This window comes from Sphaerulina musiva, assembly GCF_000320565.1.
Source record: "Sphaerulina musiva SO2202 unplaced genomic scaffold SEPMUscaffold_1, whole genome shotgun sequence".
In the NCBI taxonomy this organism is placed as follows: domain Eukaryota; kingdom Fungi; phylum Ascomycota; class Dothideomycetes; order Mycosphaerellales; family Mycosphaerellaceae; genus Sphaerulina; species Sphaerulina musiva.
The window spans coordinates 4,270,952-4,285,344 of NW_016017383.1; the positions used below are offsets into that span (position 1 = coordinate 4,270,952).

General features: G+C 52.5%; 7 protein-coding genes and 1 non-coding gene across 8 annotated transcripts; 5 read left to right on the forward strand and 3 right to left on the reverse strand.

Moving 5' to 3' along the window:
* Positions 1-104: 104 nt before the first annotated feature.
* Positions 105-1,763, forward strand: SEPMUDRAFT_78302 (uncharacterized protein). The gene is made up of 2 exons (XM_016910190.1): positions 105-199; positions 254-1,763. The coding sequence occupies exons 1-2, from the start codon at positions 183-185 to the stop codon at positions 744-746; spliced, it is 510 nt and encodes a 169-aa protein (XP_016765856.1). The 5' UTR covers positions 105-182; the 3' UTR covers positions 747-1,763.
* Positions 1,764-1,804: 41 nt separating this feature from the next.
* Positions 1,805-1,890, forward strand: SEPMUDRAFT_t2. Its single transcript has one exon. It is a non-coding gene; the product is annotated as a tRNA-Arg (tRNA).
* Positions 1,891-2,262: 372 nt separating this feature from the next.
* Positions 2,263-4,681, reverse strand: SEPMUDRAFT_146700 (SIR2-domain-containing protein). The gene is made up of 3 exons (XM_016903807.1): positions 4,045-4,681; positions 3,390-3,990; positions 2,263-3,323 (listed from the first exon to the last, which is right to left on the reverse strand). Exons 1-3 carry the CDS (start codon positions 4,358-4,360, stop codon positions 2,498-2,500), a joined length of 1,743 nt encoding a protein of 580 aa, XP_016765857.1. The 5' UTR covers positions 4,361-4,681; the 3' UTR covers positions 2,263-2,497.
* A 759-nt stretch (positions 4,682-5,440) lies between these two features.
* On the forward strand, positions 5,441-6,912 carry SEPMUDRAFT_146702 (uncharacterized protein). The gene is made up of 3 exons (XM_016903808.1): positions 5,441-5,854; positions 5,914-6,089; positions 6,145-6,912. The coding sequence occupies exons 1-3, from the start codon at positions 5,704-5,706 to the stop codon at positions 6,625-6,627; spliced, it is 810 nt and encodes a 269-aa protein (XP_016765858.1). The 5' UTR covers positions 5,441-5,703; the 3' UTR covers positions 6,628-6,912.
* A 253-nt stretch (positions 6,913-7,165) lies between these two features.
* Positions 7,166-11,014, forward strand: SEPMUDRAFT_58444 (uncharacterized protein; the record flags this gene model as incomplete). The annotated part of the gene is made up of 1 exon (XM_016909466.1): positions 7,166-11,014. One exon carries the CDS (start codon positions 7,166-7,168, stop codon positions 8,684-8,686), a length of 1,521 nt encoding a protein of 506 aa, XP_016766147.1. The 3' UTR covers positions 8,687-11,014.
* On the reverse strand, positions 7,283-11,015 carry SEPMUDRAFT_146703 (iron hydrogenase). The gene has a single exon (XM_016903809.1). The coding sequence runs from the start codon at positions 10,963-10,965 to the stop codon at positions 9,118-9,120; it is 1,848 nt and encodes a 615-aa protein (XP_016765859.1). The 5' UTR covers positions 10,966-11,015; the 3' UTR covers positions 7,283-9,117.
* Positions 11,016-11,329: 314 nt separating this feature from the next.
* Positions 11,330-11,661, forward strand: SEPMUDRAFT_138403 (metallothionein-I transcription activator; the record flags this gene model as incomplete). Its single annotated transcript, XM_016902877.1, has 2 exons — positions 11,330-11,568; positions 11,637-11,661. 2 exons carry the CDS (start codon positions 11,330-11,332, stop codon positions 11,659-11,661), a joined length of 264 nt encoding a protein of 87 aa, XP_016765860.1.
* Positions 11,662-12,291: 630 nt separating this feature from the next.
* On the reverse strand, positions 12,292-14,379 carry SEPMUDRAFT_113719 (serine/threonine-protein kinase cot-1; the record flags this gene model as incomplete). The annotated part of the gene is made up of 3 exons (XM_016901049.1): positions 12,292-13,326; positions 13,395-13,638; positions 13,697-14,379. The coding sequence occupies 3 exons, from the start codon at positions 14,377-14,379 to the stop codon at positions 12,292-12,294; spliced, it is 1,962 nt and encodes a 653-aa protein (XP_016765861.1).
* Positions 14,380-14,393: the final 14 nt, after the last annotated feature.

Genomic DNA, 14,393 nt, shown 5'->3' on the forward strand with positions numbered 1-14,393 from the left:
CTCTTCCACCCCCACCCCCCGGCCATCATGAACCATCGGAGCTCGATGGTAGCCATAACTACCGCCCGCAGTCACAGCCACAATCACAATTCCAGTACCAGAACCAGAACCAGCAGCAGGAGGAGCAGCAGCAGCAATTGCACCCTCCCATACCGCCTGTCGAAGACCACTGGCTGCCCGAGATGCTCAAGGACAAGTCGTATGTAGTGTGAGGGAGACAAGTCTGCCCAATCCATACTGAGCCGCATGCCAGTGTCAACGACCTTCAAGACATCCTCAACAGTCAGAGCTTCCAAGCTGCCCTCTTGAGTAGTCCCCATACAACGCATCCATCCATCCCTCTCGCCGAACAACACCTCCCTCCCTTGCTCCAAGCCAATCTCGCCGCCGCCTCGAAGCTGTTGGACACCGAATCCCGCCTCTCCGACTTACGCGAGCGCACGCAATCCCGTCTTCTAGCTCTCCGTGCAATGGAACAACAGCATCGCAGCAAGATCTCAGAAACGGAAGCTGCGTTGAGGGACTTTAGTCCTCAGGCGCTATATCAGCGATTGAATGCCAGTGTGCAAGAACAAGAGCTGTTGTTAAGGGGCTTGGAGGAGAGTTGGCTCGAAGAGGATGGTGTGGCTAGTGAGCGGGAAGTGACCGAGTTTGTCAAGAGGACGAAAGATGCGAGGAAAGTGGCCTTCTTGAGGAGGGAGAGGAAGTCGAGGTGGGATGATGGACGGGTTGGCGGGTGGAGGTGATACCATTCCTGACTGCGATCGATCCATCTATTTTTTTTCCAGCTGGACCTTCGCTATCTGTGCGTAGTAACAGCGCGGCTAGCACATCCTCTCAGGTTGACAGAACCTGCCCTCTACCACCTTGGCCAGGCGTGTATAAGGATGGCCCTCCTTGATGTATCTGAGATCTTTCGCGACAGGACTACCTGAAGTGCTTCCTCATTTGTCTGAATCATCAGAAAGACATGCTCGAATCGCCATCACCTCTGTCACTTCAGACAGATGCGTGAACTGGACCTTCTGGGAGAAAATCGCAATCTCGCTTTCTCATCCGATCCCTACGTTCAAGGCTCGCCTGCTCGAGCAAGCTTGAATTTTATGCTCTAAGCGAACGCAACATCGAGACGGCTTGGAGTATCTGTCGCGCCGTCTCAGCTCGAAAGTGATGGTTGCAGCGTGATACCATACGATAATAAAGCGTTAGCCTATGCTTCGCATATAATACTGGTCATTGGTTGCTTGTGTGACAGCCTGGCATTGATGCCGCCGGACACAAGGCTGCAACATCAATATCTTCAACATAAACAGCAAGCTAGCTACCTTTTCACAGTATTACGATCTGGCTACTCTCCTCTGCGGCGCCATCCGACTCAGATACACACAAGGCAGTACCCAGCATAGTCTTCGCCGCAGTTTATGGACCCTCTTTGGGCTATCTCATCGTCGCTAGTCCTGTTCGTTCCGAACCATTTTCATAGCTGGTCAACGGATGGACAGCCTGACGGACCGACTCATGGATAGCACAGTATACCAATATCGACCCTTCGTAACCACGCCGTCAGTAATATGACGCAGCAAGCAGACATACATGATCCATGGACGAGAGCTGAAGGGTTCGTGGTGCCGTGGTGGTCTTGCATGCCACGGTCCCAATTCGGCCCACTAATCGGCCCCACACGAGAAGAAAAAAAAAGCAAGCAACAAGTCTCTATTCAGCTCCCGGTTCAGCTAGCTTGCTAGTTTACCAAACTATCATATACAGCCCAGAACAACACCACTCATCAAAGCATACAACAATAGGTCCGTTGGCCCAATGGTAAGGCGTCTGACTACGATTCCTTCAAATCATATCAGGAGATTCTGGGTTCGATCCCCAGGCGGACCTTGAATGTGCTTTCCTTTTGCTCTTGACAGCTATGTACCTACCATGTGTCTACATGTACCAGGTAGCTGGTAGTTTTTTTTTCTGGTTATGACTATGATGTGCCTATAGATGAGGAGGAACCCTAGTAGTAGTAGTAGCCCATAGAGGCGAATACATATAACATCTATTCTTTTGTGCTACATACCGTATGCATGTATACCTATACGTCAGTATGTACGAATGTACAGGTAGAATCTACTGATACAGAGTGCTAGCTATATGTACAGTTACAGAATTTCTATCCATGTCAGATCTCATCGAATATTGGTACGAGGCAAGTACGTATACCTGGTAGGTAAGGTACGGTACGTGCTGCAATGCGCAGAATGGCTCATCAGTTCAGTCTCTTCGCATTCCGAACACCTCTAGCTTTTGCTACGGTAATCATGAGCAACTCTGTCTGGCTGCGAAGCAGACACATATCACAATTAAGGTATCTAAGGTATCAACCCAAAAGCATTGGTCGACGCTACAAGTCGATGCAACTTTGTTCATCCTTTCACGTCCCTTCGTAATCTCATACCGATTGCCGTCGTCTGCCCTGTACAATCTCCTCTCGCCGGTCTCCTCAGTCCGACGAATCAATGACCTCGTTGACCTTTTTGCTTCGCTCGCTCACCATGACCATAGACGCAGGTCTTTTCTTCTGTAGCTTCACGTGCTCAGAGCCGTATCCTTCGGTGCGAGGATGTTGCTGCTGCTTGTTCTTTCCTTCCTTCGAACCTGCATGAGCAACCCCAACCTCTTTCACATTTGGTACCACTTTCTGGTGCTTCTCCTCCTCTGTCACTGGCCGAGATGTCCCTGCTGGTTGTACCTTCCACACGTGCCCACGTGGGTGCTCATCCGATTCTGGCACAATCTCCAGCTGCAGATCCTTTGGCACCTTCTCATGCTTCAAATTCCAGCCCGCTCGGCGGCATAATTCCACGACGACATCATCACTTTTCCCCAGGAGTTGAATGTCGAATTCAACATGCTTGATCGGTTCCATGGAGATGTAAATGTGCGGTGTGTTGCGATTGAAATGATGTGGCATCTCAGAAACCGGCGCCACTTTGAGCGATGTTCCAATCACAATCACAAGGTCTGTGATTTTCGAGTCATGTTTGGTAAAGCGATGGAAGAAAGTATCTGGCAGCTGTTCGCCGAAGAAGGTGATGTCTGGTTTCATGACACCTGGTTCGGGGATGCTGTCGTCTTCATCTTCGTCGTCGCTATCAAATCTTCGTTGATGATGTTGTTTGGCAGTAGGTTTGGCCTTCTTCAGATCTGCAATACATTTCTGGCAGTGGGCTACCCGTTGTGCGCGAATGTCCGGAAAGATTGCTTTGCCGTCTACTTTGGTTTTGCACTTTCGGCAGCTTGCTGTTGCAAAACTACCGTGGCATTGTCTTCGCCATTGAGCAGAGTCAGTTCCGTATACAAGACACTCAATTAATGGAGGCTAGGCAACGTACATAGTCTTGTCTCTCGATATACCTGCCAGACTCTCAAGGTCGTCGATGTTCTGAGTATAGTTTCTCCGAAGCTGTCCTTTATCTTGCAACAGCTTGATGAAGGCATGCGTTGGGGTCACACCCAACTTTTGATCGGGAAGAATGTCGCCGGCCAAGTCGTAGAAGAGGGTTGGATCGCGGTCGAACTCGTATATATCGAACACGTCTTGTGGCTCACTGTAGCCACGTGCTGCTACCTTGTCGTAGAAGCCCGTGCCTTTTGACCTGAAGTCGGGGATACCCAGAGATGTAGATATGCCTGCACCAGTAATCACAATAATCTTGTGACTTTCCTTGATCAATCGGGCGGCGTCGTCCACTGTGTTGTATTGCGTTAATTTCTTTCGCTTGTAAAACGCACGAGTCACAGCATGTCCCAGTAGACGAAGGAAGGTCTCATCGTTCACGGGAAGGGTTGGTTTGATGCCGAAAGCAATACCGAGGAGTCGCGGAGGGTACTGTCTCTCTCCAAGAGCTTCTTCAAAGAATGCTTTCGGGCCTTTTTCTCGCAGATAGCTGAGAAGGGCTGTGATCTCGCGCTCGTCTATGTCCATGCTTCCATCTGGGATATGGTCAGTTTCGTTAGTGCAGGTGGAAGCATGCAAGCGTGTAGTACCATTGACATAAGGATCCAAGTCAACACCATCTAAGATGTCGTCGTAGAATGATTTTTCGTCGTCGTCGTCGTCGTCGTCTTCTTCGTCTTCCTCTGCGTCTTCTTCTCCATCGGATCCCTCGTGGGCGCCAGCTCCGACCGAGGAGGAGAGTGGCTCTTGCGCTTGCAGTCGGACGTGGTTCTTGCTCGGCAGCTGCCTGTTTGCAGTGGTGTTGTTGTCGCTGTTGAAGCCTACGTCGCGAGCGGAGGCGTGCTTGTGCTTTTTCGAACTGTCCAGCGCAGTAGCCTTTGCAGACAGGACGGTTGGGGTGGCCATAGCAGCCAAATTCACGGTCTCACATGTGGCGTTGTCGGACAGGAGACCGCGACTGAGGTGCAGGCGGAAGCGCGAGATTGACTGGCTTCTTCGCAAGAAGAAGTGATCCCTGAGGCACCAACGTCCCGGTGAAGAATATGGAGTCCGACGAGGTTCCCGTGGATATGGATACCTCTATTGCTAGTTGAACAGTATACAGCACACAGTCGAATTGGGCGATAGGAAGCCGCTTGCAACCATTAGCGCCAAATTCTGAAACAGGTACTTGCACGATCCATGTGCGTGCTCGGCGGACGTGATACTGATTGTCTTCTCAGTTCTGGCAAGAATTGATGAGTAAGGTGAGGTAAATATCACAGGCTGCACCTTCTACCTCCTACCTCCCCTCCAACGGTCTGCATGGCGGCGATGAATGGGAGGTACATGTACGTGTCAGGGAGGAGAGTACAGAATTACATGTAGTAGTAGGTACATAACTACACCTCCTAGTAAATATGTGTAGTGCTGAGATGGGAATATGGGATCATAATGGCACTGCCCGACTGGACTTGTGTACCTTAGGTACAGTACCTCCACAGTACAGTACATGTAACGCATCCAGGGTGGAGTGCAGCTGATGTCATTGCCCGGCGGAAGTTCAGGGTGCCGAGGCTGATTAGCTACGATAAGCAGCCCCTCGCCTGCACCTCGCAAGGCTCGCACCTCTCTCTCTCGAGTCTCGAGTGTCGAGTGAGTAAGAGCCTGATACCTGAGAGGTACTAACGGTACCTCCTACCTGGTACCTCCTAGTAGGAGGTACCTTATGTAGTATGACTACCTAGGTATGTACACTGACCACTCTCACTACCACCCTGCGTACCACCTACAGCGGACATACAGCCGTTGCAAGACGGGAACGCGGAAGTGGACGGCCGTCGCCCACCATTCGCTGTACCGACGTATCACAGTACTAGACTCATCAGTAGATGCACAATTCCCGTGCTTCCGTGCGATCGGTGGCTGTTGGGCTGCATCATAAGAAGGTAGGAGGGTACATAGTAGAAGGGTAGGAGTGGTGCCCGTTGTTTGAGACCTGCTACTTTTAGTTTTACCCACAAAAGACGAACGTTGTGTCCCGGTTGCACTGCCCGTCCGCATACCACACCCACTACCCTTCCCACTATAGGTCCCCTTCGTGCAGGCTCGCAGGGTCCAAGGAAGAACTACATGTACCTACCTACCTCTACATGATTAGTCCTCTCGATCGCACATCTTCTACTCTTCTACAATCCACCCTCCCGCATGTGAGAATAAAAGACATACTACCACTGTAGCATATCGGCAATATCGGGCAGATCGACAACATGGCTATCATCAAGAATCCATTCCGCAAGCAGGACGAAAATGTGCGGCCGGCCCCCACGCCGCTGGCCAACGACAAGCCCACGAGTAGCAGCAGCAGCACCAAGCAATTCGATGTGGACACCAAGAAACCCGTCGAGTACAAATTAAGTGGTGAGTCTGGCTGTGCGTGGCTTCGGTCTATGGATCTCAACCGCTAACCAACGTCGCAGAGATCAACGACTCCGGCGTGTTCATGCCCCCGTCGCCGACCGAGAAAAAGTCGTTCTGGGGTGGAACGACAGCGTCGAGATCGACGACGTCATCGTCGCTGCACAAATGCGCCTTCAACGAGAATGAGCAATTTAACATCTCTCGGGAATCATTCGACTCGTATCGCAGATCATTCGTGCGTACCTAAACATGCGAGCGTAGAAGAGGGATCGCAGCTAACCCACGCGCAGGATATCTCGGCAAGATCACCCGTCATACAGGCGGAAAGTAGGCCGCGCGCATCGCTCGATAGCAGGACCTTTCTCCCACCACCGCGCATGTCCAACTCATTCCACCGACCATTGCAAGTCCCGCAGACACAGGAGGAGGATAAATTTGAGGACGTGGACATCGACGACCCCAAGCCGCAGCCTCAAAAGAAGCGCGGGATATTTGCGCGCATGGTGGACGGTGTAGGGGACCATTCCAACAGGCCCAACGGTAGCTTCGAGAACCCTCCCAGGAGCGGCGCATGGCATACTCTCACAGGTAGGAAGAGGGGAGATAGCGGACGGGGCGCAGAGCTGGGAGCTATGCCAAAGGCAACGGAGGTAGCCCGACGAGAGCAGACGCCAGAGCCAGAAAAGCAAGTGCCGGCGCCGCAAATGCCGCAACAAAGCGAAGCGTCAGTGGCAGCGAGCACTCAAGCACCAGAGATCAAGGTGGATTCTTGAGCAGCAAGTTTTCCGAAGCGCGAGTGGATATGTGACATGACATGGCATGGGCTTGGTTTTGGATGCAAGGCAATGGAGTTCAGAGGGTGGAGGGTAAGGTACATGTAGTTAGTTCTACGAGGCAGGACAGCGTCTGGGCGGGGGCCGCATGAACGCTTTGCGGCTTTGACGACAATAGCGGCATAAACACGGGTACCAGCCGGGAAGAGACAGATATTGTCACCATAAGGTAGCTGAGGTTGTTCAGAGCATAATTAATTAAGTATACGAAGTAATGAAGCATGCTGTTGATGAATCATTGATGGACTGCTGTTGTTTGTTGTTCCCCAGACTGCAGCTACCTTACTCCGCTGTCTCTCTCTTTGGCGAAACACGAAGTTCGCGCGAAGATCGTCAACGCTACACGTCTCCCACTTGCCACGACCACAACAGCTTTACACACCGGAATGCGCCAGCGTGAAATACAGCGAGCATCAACTTACACACAACAGAACCATACCTTAGGCATTGGGACAGCACCAGCATCAGAACACACGACATGAATTCCAAAACACTGCGCCGCCTGGCGGCCGACCACGCCGAGCTCCATACCTCGCTGCCAGTCAATTACCTCTTCGCGCCCGCCGCTGCACACACCGACGATCTCACACGCCTCGACGTGCTCCTCGCTGGACCGACACACACTCCGTTCGCAGCTGGCGTGTGGAAGCTACATCTCACGATCCCAAACAACTATCCGCAGTCTCCTCCCAATGCAATCCTAGGGACCAAGATATTCCATCCCAATGTCTCCGACAATGGCCAAATCTGCGTCGAGACGATCAAGCGCGACTGGGACAGCAAACTTACCCTTCGCGATGTGCTGGTCACCATATCCTGTCTGCTTATCCAGCCCAACCCGGACAGTGCGCTGAACGCGGAGGCTGGAGCTCTGATTCAGCGAGACTATGGACTGTTCGCACAGAGAGCGGAGCTCATGACAAGGATACACGCAGCGATACCAGCCTCACTGGCAGCAGCGGTGAGAGAAGCGCAGAACAGAGGACAGGAAGACAATGCTGGGAGTGATGGAGAGAGTGAAGTGCATGACTCCATGGTCCGTCTCGAGCTCCCTGCAAGACGTCGGCGGACAATTGCAAAAGTACGAGGCACAAGGAGAGCCGATACCTCACCAGGGAATGCACCTGTCCGGAGATCACGGCAACCCCCAACGGCAGCTCCTGTCATGGCACCACCTCCTAGCCAACCATTTGTGCGTCAAGTTGGCGACGACGATGTGTTTGGCACGAGCAGAGCCCCACCTATACCCAGGCCAACTCACGACAGCGACAGCGACGATGCCGATTCGGAGATGTTGGATGCAGACCAAGAGAATGATACAGCTCGTTCACCCACGAAACCTACCACAGTAGTAGCAACCCGGACGCCCCGTCGTCCACGCGGCGCCCCAGTACCTTTAGGAGAGCTGACGATGCCCGAGCAAGACGATGGCGATACTTCTTCCGACGAGATGGATGGCGAAGATGCAATGGAACCCGAGTACCCACCTAGTCCACGCAAAAGTCCGTCCAAGAGTCCTAGCAAATCACAATCCAGGCCAGCACCAAGATATCGAGCCGAGAGCAGCCGCGATGCTGCTGCTGCTCTACCTCCTGCAACGAGCGGAACGCCATCAATGGTCACACCCCCTAATCTCAATCAGCAACCACTAGCCACTACTCCAACCATGTCTCCTCCGAAAAGACCCCACGATCGCGGCGGTCGGGGCATCTTCGATATATCAAAACGACTTGAACCTCAGCAGCACCAGCACCCAGATTCAAGCTTCATGGACACTGAGAACAGCTTTTTCCATCCACAAACTTTCGGCACTCCTCCTCCCGCGAGAGGAATACTCAAAACCAGAAGTCCGAATGCCGCCCAGATCCGTGCGCAGGAAGTCCAAAAGCGAAGGGAGCTGAATTCCAAATTATGGGAAGCCTGTGGAAAGGATATCAGACGCTGGAATCGCGGAGATTTCGGAGCACAATTTTTGGAAAAGAAGGCTGCGAGATGGTAAAGAGTGATATCAGTCTCCCCAAGTTTGAGTTTTAAACAAGATTCAAACCCCTCGGAGATATTCTCCGTCTGCGCGTTTGAAGTTTGAAGTTCTACCTACTTGAAGAACAAGCAATTCGAGAACACGGATCATTGAAGCCGGGTCTATTGGGATACAGGTACCCTATGGCGTCTTGAATCATGCTTTCTTTTTACTCGCACCTGTTGCAATACCTTCTTCCTTGAAGACGGATAAAAGTACATTCTGCCCCTTAGGCAGCACTGCTATGAGATGAGAAGGGGATGATTAGTTTCATGAATGTCGCTGAAAACAGCGTGCGTTGAGATTGAAGAATAGGTTTTTTGGATTGCGCGCTGATGAATGCTGCAATACTTGTTGATACCAACTATGAGCTGGCGAAGGATAGATAAGGTACCTGAGGTAAATGGACTCTACCATCCTCCTCCTGCCGCGGCAGCCAAAGCATTCACACGCTCCACATCTCCTCCGGGTTTGGCCTTCCCGACATCACTTTCTACCACTCTATACGTAGTCGTCAGAAGCGTGTCCAGTTCCACGCCAGTGATTGCTGCCCAGTGGTCCATCATGTCGTGGACCTGACGACGATTGATCCCATCAATTACGTCGCAGTCATTGTCATCGTCAACGCCAGACATGACAGAATCTCGTGCCGGTGATTGCTGATCATCAGCTTCGTGATCCGAATCACTGACGCTGGTTCCGCCGCTCCAATAGGCTTCGTCAACCTTGGCCAGCCATTCTCGCTGGGCAGGAATCATTTCTTGAGAACCGCCATTTTCAATGCCTGTGCCACCGCCAACCTGACGCAATGTGGCCACGTCTCCGACTTTGATTTGTCCTCCGCCATTCGTACATCCTCCAGGACATGCCATGACTTCCACATATGCGTAGTCTTGCGAGTCATCACCAGCTTTGGTGGCACCTCCTGGACGCCTGGTGCCTCCAACTCTACGTCCCGTAGATGATGCACCAGGCATTCGACTTGCTTTGGCAGGTTTGAGTTTACGAACGAGATTTTGTATATTACGAAAGCCGTAGTAACGAGCTGCTTTGAACACTGCAAGGCCGTCAGCATTAACGACGCTGTACTCGGAAACGTCCTGATTACGTCCTCGTTGCACTTTGATGTGCGAGCCGGGATGGTGAGTTTGTTGAGTCTTCAACACATGCCAGAGATATCCCCCAGAAGTTCCGATAGAAGTGGCGTCCTCTCGTTTCCTCTTCTGTCCTCTTGACCGCCCGAACAGAAATTCGTTCACCCGTGGCTCGGGGAAGGGAGCCAGATCCGTCACTGGGTGCTTGGGCAGCCCAGGGAAGCTGATATCTCGACTTTCGGCGAGCATGAGCAGTTCTCGTGCTGTGATGACGCAGTCCACATCGCGCACTGCATCCCCAGTCTCGCCATGCCACGTGTGCGAAGTAAGCTCGCTCCGAGAGGCCTCCAACTTCTTGTCGAAACATGGCATAATCGCCAAATGCCACACATTCTTTGGATCAATGCCGTACTTCTTTGCGAGGACAGACTTGATCAGTACTCCAGTCAAAGCCTGGGGCGATTTGAGCCTGCTCAGGTGCGGCAGGATATGTGAATGTGTCTTTTCCGCGTAGCAAATCCATCCTGGACAAGCAGATGTGATGATGGGTTTTTTCTGGCCATCTTGCAACTGATCAACCTCATCTGCAGCCGCTACGAGACTAGCCTCTCGCATTGCGTTCGTGTCTACCACCCATGCGAAACCAGAGTTGTGCTTTCCCGCACTCTTCACGCCATGAGGACCACTCAGAAGCTGACTGACCATGTAACCTGCATCCCTCTCCGAGACGTTGTATGTCGCAGCTAAACTCGCTCTTGCCTGCGGGCTGATGCTTGCCACAAAGATCTTGCCGTTGCCACAGCATGTATCCGACTCGACATTCTTCGTGTGTGTACATGGAGCGCTCGACTCGTCTCCTGGCACTTTCATCTCATGATACTTGTCCAGTGTATCGAGGACTTCAGCATGGCTCTGCAACGATACCAAAATCGCCTCTGCACTGGTAACGCATCCCGAGCACGCCAGGCAGTCCGTCAGCGAGATCTGCGCGGGCGGCGCAATGGTGCCCGAGTTGACTTTCTCCTCGGTGGTGACCTCGTATGGGTTGGCATTTGCGTCGTCTGCTGGTGGCTGCTGCTTGGGAAGAGTCTCGACGGGCTTGATGCACGCAACTCCCGGGTTGATGAAATCGTTCAGGTCGTCGGCGGAGAGAATGGCCGACATGTTCCACAGCCTCTGCTAGGACACATGTGTGAGGGTAAGAAGGATGGAGACCAGGAGTCGAGTGAGCGGGAGATATATCAGAAGGGTTGATCAATAAATCACGTACAACCTGAAGACTTCTAATCTAGAATCCACCATCCCGTCCAATCGCGCGGGATGTAATGACAAAGCCACTTGCCGACGTCGGAGATGTCTCTTCTTTTCTTGATTGCCCCTCCAGCAGCACTCACTTCTCGCTTCTAGCGATCACATGCTACAGCCAAGACCCTAGTTTGCTTGCACTCGCTCTCGCTTTAACTGTCAGGCACTCACAATCAACAACAGCACCAACAACAAGCCAAACACCCCTCCTCCTCACCGCACCATGTCGCGCGAACAGTACACCCCGCCCGCCCTCAGTGGCCAGCAAAACACCACCAACCCCGGCGCCAACACCTCTCAAGGCGGCTTCAACATCACAGGCGGCAGCACCTTCGAAGATACCTCGAAACCCGTCAACTACCTCTGCGGTGACTGCGATACCAAGGTCATCTTGAAGAAGGGCGACCCCATTCGGTGCAAAGAGTGCGGCTACCGTGTTCTGTACAAGGAGCGCACGAATAGGTAAATGAGAAAGATGGTGATGATGATGACGGAGAAAGTGCATGTTCACTAATGTGATTGCGACACAGAATGATTCAGTTCGAGGCGCGATGAGGTATACATGAATGAAAGCAGCGCAGTCGTGGCAGGCGCGAGGAGACAGGCATTCAAGACAAGCCTCTTTACTTTTGCTATCGAAGTTCTTCGAAGCTACAACTTGGCTGTGGAAAAGTTCGGGAAGATTGCGCTCATGGCGTACTTGCACTGGGGTGGCACTGGGATATTCTGGTCACAAGAGGGCATCATATCACCTGAATGATGGCAGGAAATCCTTGATAATGTTTCCCATCAACACCAGTGACGGCAAACGCCGTAAGAGTCTACGATGAGTTCGTCACGCCAGAGGGATCGTGAATGGTGGATACTGGAAGATCATTGAATGCATTGAGCTATCTTCGCTTGCGCAGAGAAGTCAACATCTCAGTGCGTCTTGACAGGCTTGTCTAGCAGCCTGAACGTCCCTCTTATGCCCGAAAAGTCGCTTGGACTCGCCACCCACGTGTTTGCACGCGACCGGCGCAGTAGCACGAATTTTGCAATGCCTCATTCGCCATATGCCTCTTTCATGAAAATGGAATGCGCCCTCATCCGTCTAGGAACGTTACACATGCCGCCTGCATGAAACTACTGCCGTGATATGCCACATTTCGTATCTTCGTCGCCGTCCATTTGGTCACAAGTCTCTCAGCTGCCCCGGAAAGCGTCAAAGCGCTTGTAAGTGTAGCCGATGAAGGGCAGCGACAGCGTCGAGTCGTCGCCGCCCATCGCCGCTGTCTGAGCATGCAGCGTTGCAGAGTTGTCCACCTGTGGGATTTCGTCAATCGGGAAGTACTGAGTATCGATATTGCTTTGCAACTTGGGCTCAAATGGAGCTCGGATCTTTCGCAACCCATCCCAATTGACTCCGTGGAAGAACGGGTGGGCCTTGAGCTCCTGCGCGCCGTGAACACGTCCCAGTCTGTTTTGCGAGTCACAGATCAGACTGCGAATGAAGTGCTCTGCTTCTGGACCGAGTTGCTGATCTGGTGGGAACTGCAGGTGGCGTGGCCAGTCCACAATCTTTCGATACGTGTCGGGAGCAGTCTCGGCGCAGAATGGCGGCCAGCCAACCAAGCACTCGAACATGATGGTCCCGACGCTCCACCAATCGCATCCGAAGTCGTAACCCTTTCCAGTGAAGATTTCGGGCGCGATATAATCTGGTGTACCAACTGTGGAGTAAGCCAATTGCCTACGCGATTTTCGCCAGGTATTGATCTGATTGCGATTCGAAACGGTGAGTTGGATCTGGTCGATTGAAACACTATTGCGGTTTTGGGCCAGGGATTTCGGCTTGTTCTGCGACATGAGTTGCTGGTAGTATGAAGCCGAGTGTTCCTTGGAGAAGCCAGTCGAGAGTCCGAAGTCTGTGAGCTTGATATGTCCGCCACGGTCGAGGAGGATATTGTCTGGTTTGATATCACGATGGATGAATCCAAGCTTGTGTACGGCCTCAATGGCCAATGCGATCTCGGCCATGTAGAACCGGGTGATGTCTTCAGAGAAAATCTCATACTTGATCAGCATGGTCATCAAGTCTCCTCCTGGTAAGAACTCCATCAACATGTACAGGAATGTCTTGTCCTGAAATGAAGTGTGGAGCTTCACGAGCCATGGACTGTCTGCGTTGGCAAGGATGTCACGCTCGGCGCGAACGTGGGCCAGTTGATCTTTCTTGTGCTAGAGATCAATTCTGTCAGTTCCATCTCGTCGCGCATACATGCATGAAAGGGGCAGAGCAGACATACCATCTCCTGCTTGATGAGGGACTTGAGGGCATAGACCTTTCCATCGTGCTTTCTCTGCACCAGTCTGACCTCACCGAAAGCGCCCTTGCCAATAATCTTCAAGGTGTTGTAGTTTTGTGGCTTCTCACTAGTTCGGAGGAATCTCAGAAAGTTGGCTTCTGATTTTCGCATGGAGCTCTTCTCCCTCTCTTTGCGGCTCTCGGAAAGATCGGGGTTGTTCAGAATGATTTCGAGGTCTTTGGATCTACAATGATGTTAGCGACGAGCCAGGAGTTTCGCACATTGGTGAGGGGATAACATACCGCTCGTTGCGAGCGCGTGCTCGCTCCACATTCTCCTTGAAGAACTCCTGTGTGAGCAGCTTCTGCACCTTCACCCTCTCCGTGATAGCAGACGAGTACTTGTCGGGGTTCTTTGTCGGTGGCTCATCGTCGTAAATACTCGGCTGCTGCGGCATGGCTGGCATTTGTGCGCTAAGGTGGCTGTTCTGATAGCCACGGGGGTCTCCTGCGGTTCGTGGCCGCGAAGGGTTGGCAGGAGATGGCTGTCTGCCGTATGGACTTGCAGAGCGAGGCGAGTTTGCTCCTCCGAGGTGCTGATGCTGAAACTGATGGACAAGTCCATTTGTGGCGTCATTGAAGCCTCCTCCAGGCGTGCGGTACCCTGCTCCTGGTGAAACACCAGCAGGATACTGTTGATATGCCGCGTTTGAGTTATTGTTATAGAAGTAGCCCTGACTGCTTATGCCACTAGTGCTCTGCTGAGTGCCCCATACCTCCTGCTGCCCCGCGGCATTGGGAAACGGTTGCGGGAACGTGGACGGGGTGGTAGGGAAGGCACGGCCTTGCTCAGCGGCGAAATTGGGCGGATTGGTGAAGCCAAAGTTGAGTTGCAGACGGTTTGTGTTGCGGCTGTCAGCCTGCTGCTGCTGCTGCTGTTGCGGCGGCTGTTGCTGCTGCTGCTGTTGCTGCTGGTTGTACGCCATGGTGAAGACGTGCA

Excerpts from the sequence above, each read along its gene's own strand:
- SEPMUDRAFT_146700 (XM_016903807.1), bottom strand. The coding sequence starts at position 4,360 with ATGGCCACCCCAACCGTCCTGTCTGCAAAGGCTACTGCGCTGGACAGT. Across the intron at positions 3,991-4,044 it reads CTTGGATCCTTATGTCAATG|ATGGAAGCATGGACATAGAC; the intron begins GTACTACACGCT and ends ACCATATCCCAG. Across the intron at positions 3,324-3,389 it reads ATATCGAGAGACAAGACTAT|ACAATGCCACGGTAGTTTTG; the intron begins GTACGTTGCCTA and ends TCAATGGCGAAG.
- SEPMUDRAFT_146702 (XM_016903808.1), top strand. The coding sequence starts at position 5,704 with ATGGCTATCATCAAGAATCCATTCCGCAAGCAGGACGAAAATGTGCGG. Across the intron at positions 5,855-5,913 it reads CGTCGAGTACAAATTAAGTG|AGATCAACGACTCCGGCGTG; the intron begins GTGAGTCTGGCT and ends CCAACGTCGCAG. Across the intron at positions 6,090-6,144 it reads ACTCGTATCGCAGATCATTC|GATATCTCGGCAAGATCACC; the intron begins GTGCGTACCTAA and ends ACCCACGCGCAG.
- SEPMUDRAFT_146703 (XM_016903809.1), bottom strand. The coding sequence starts at position 10,965 with ATGTCGGCCATTCTCTCCGCCGACGACCTGAACGATTTCATCAACCCG.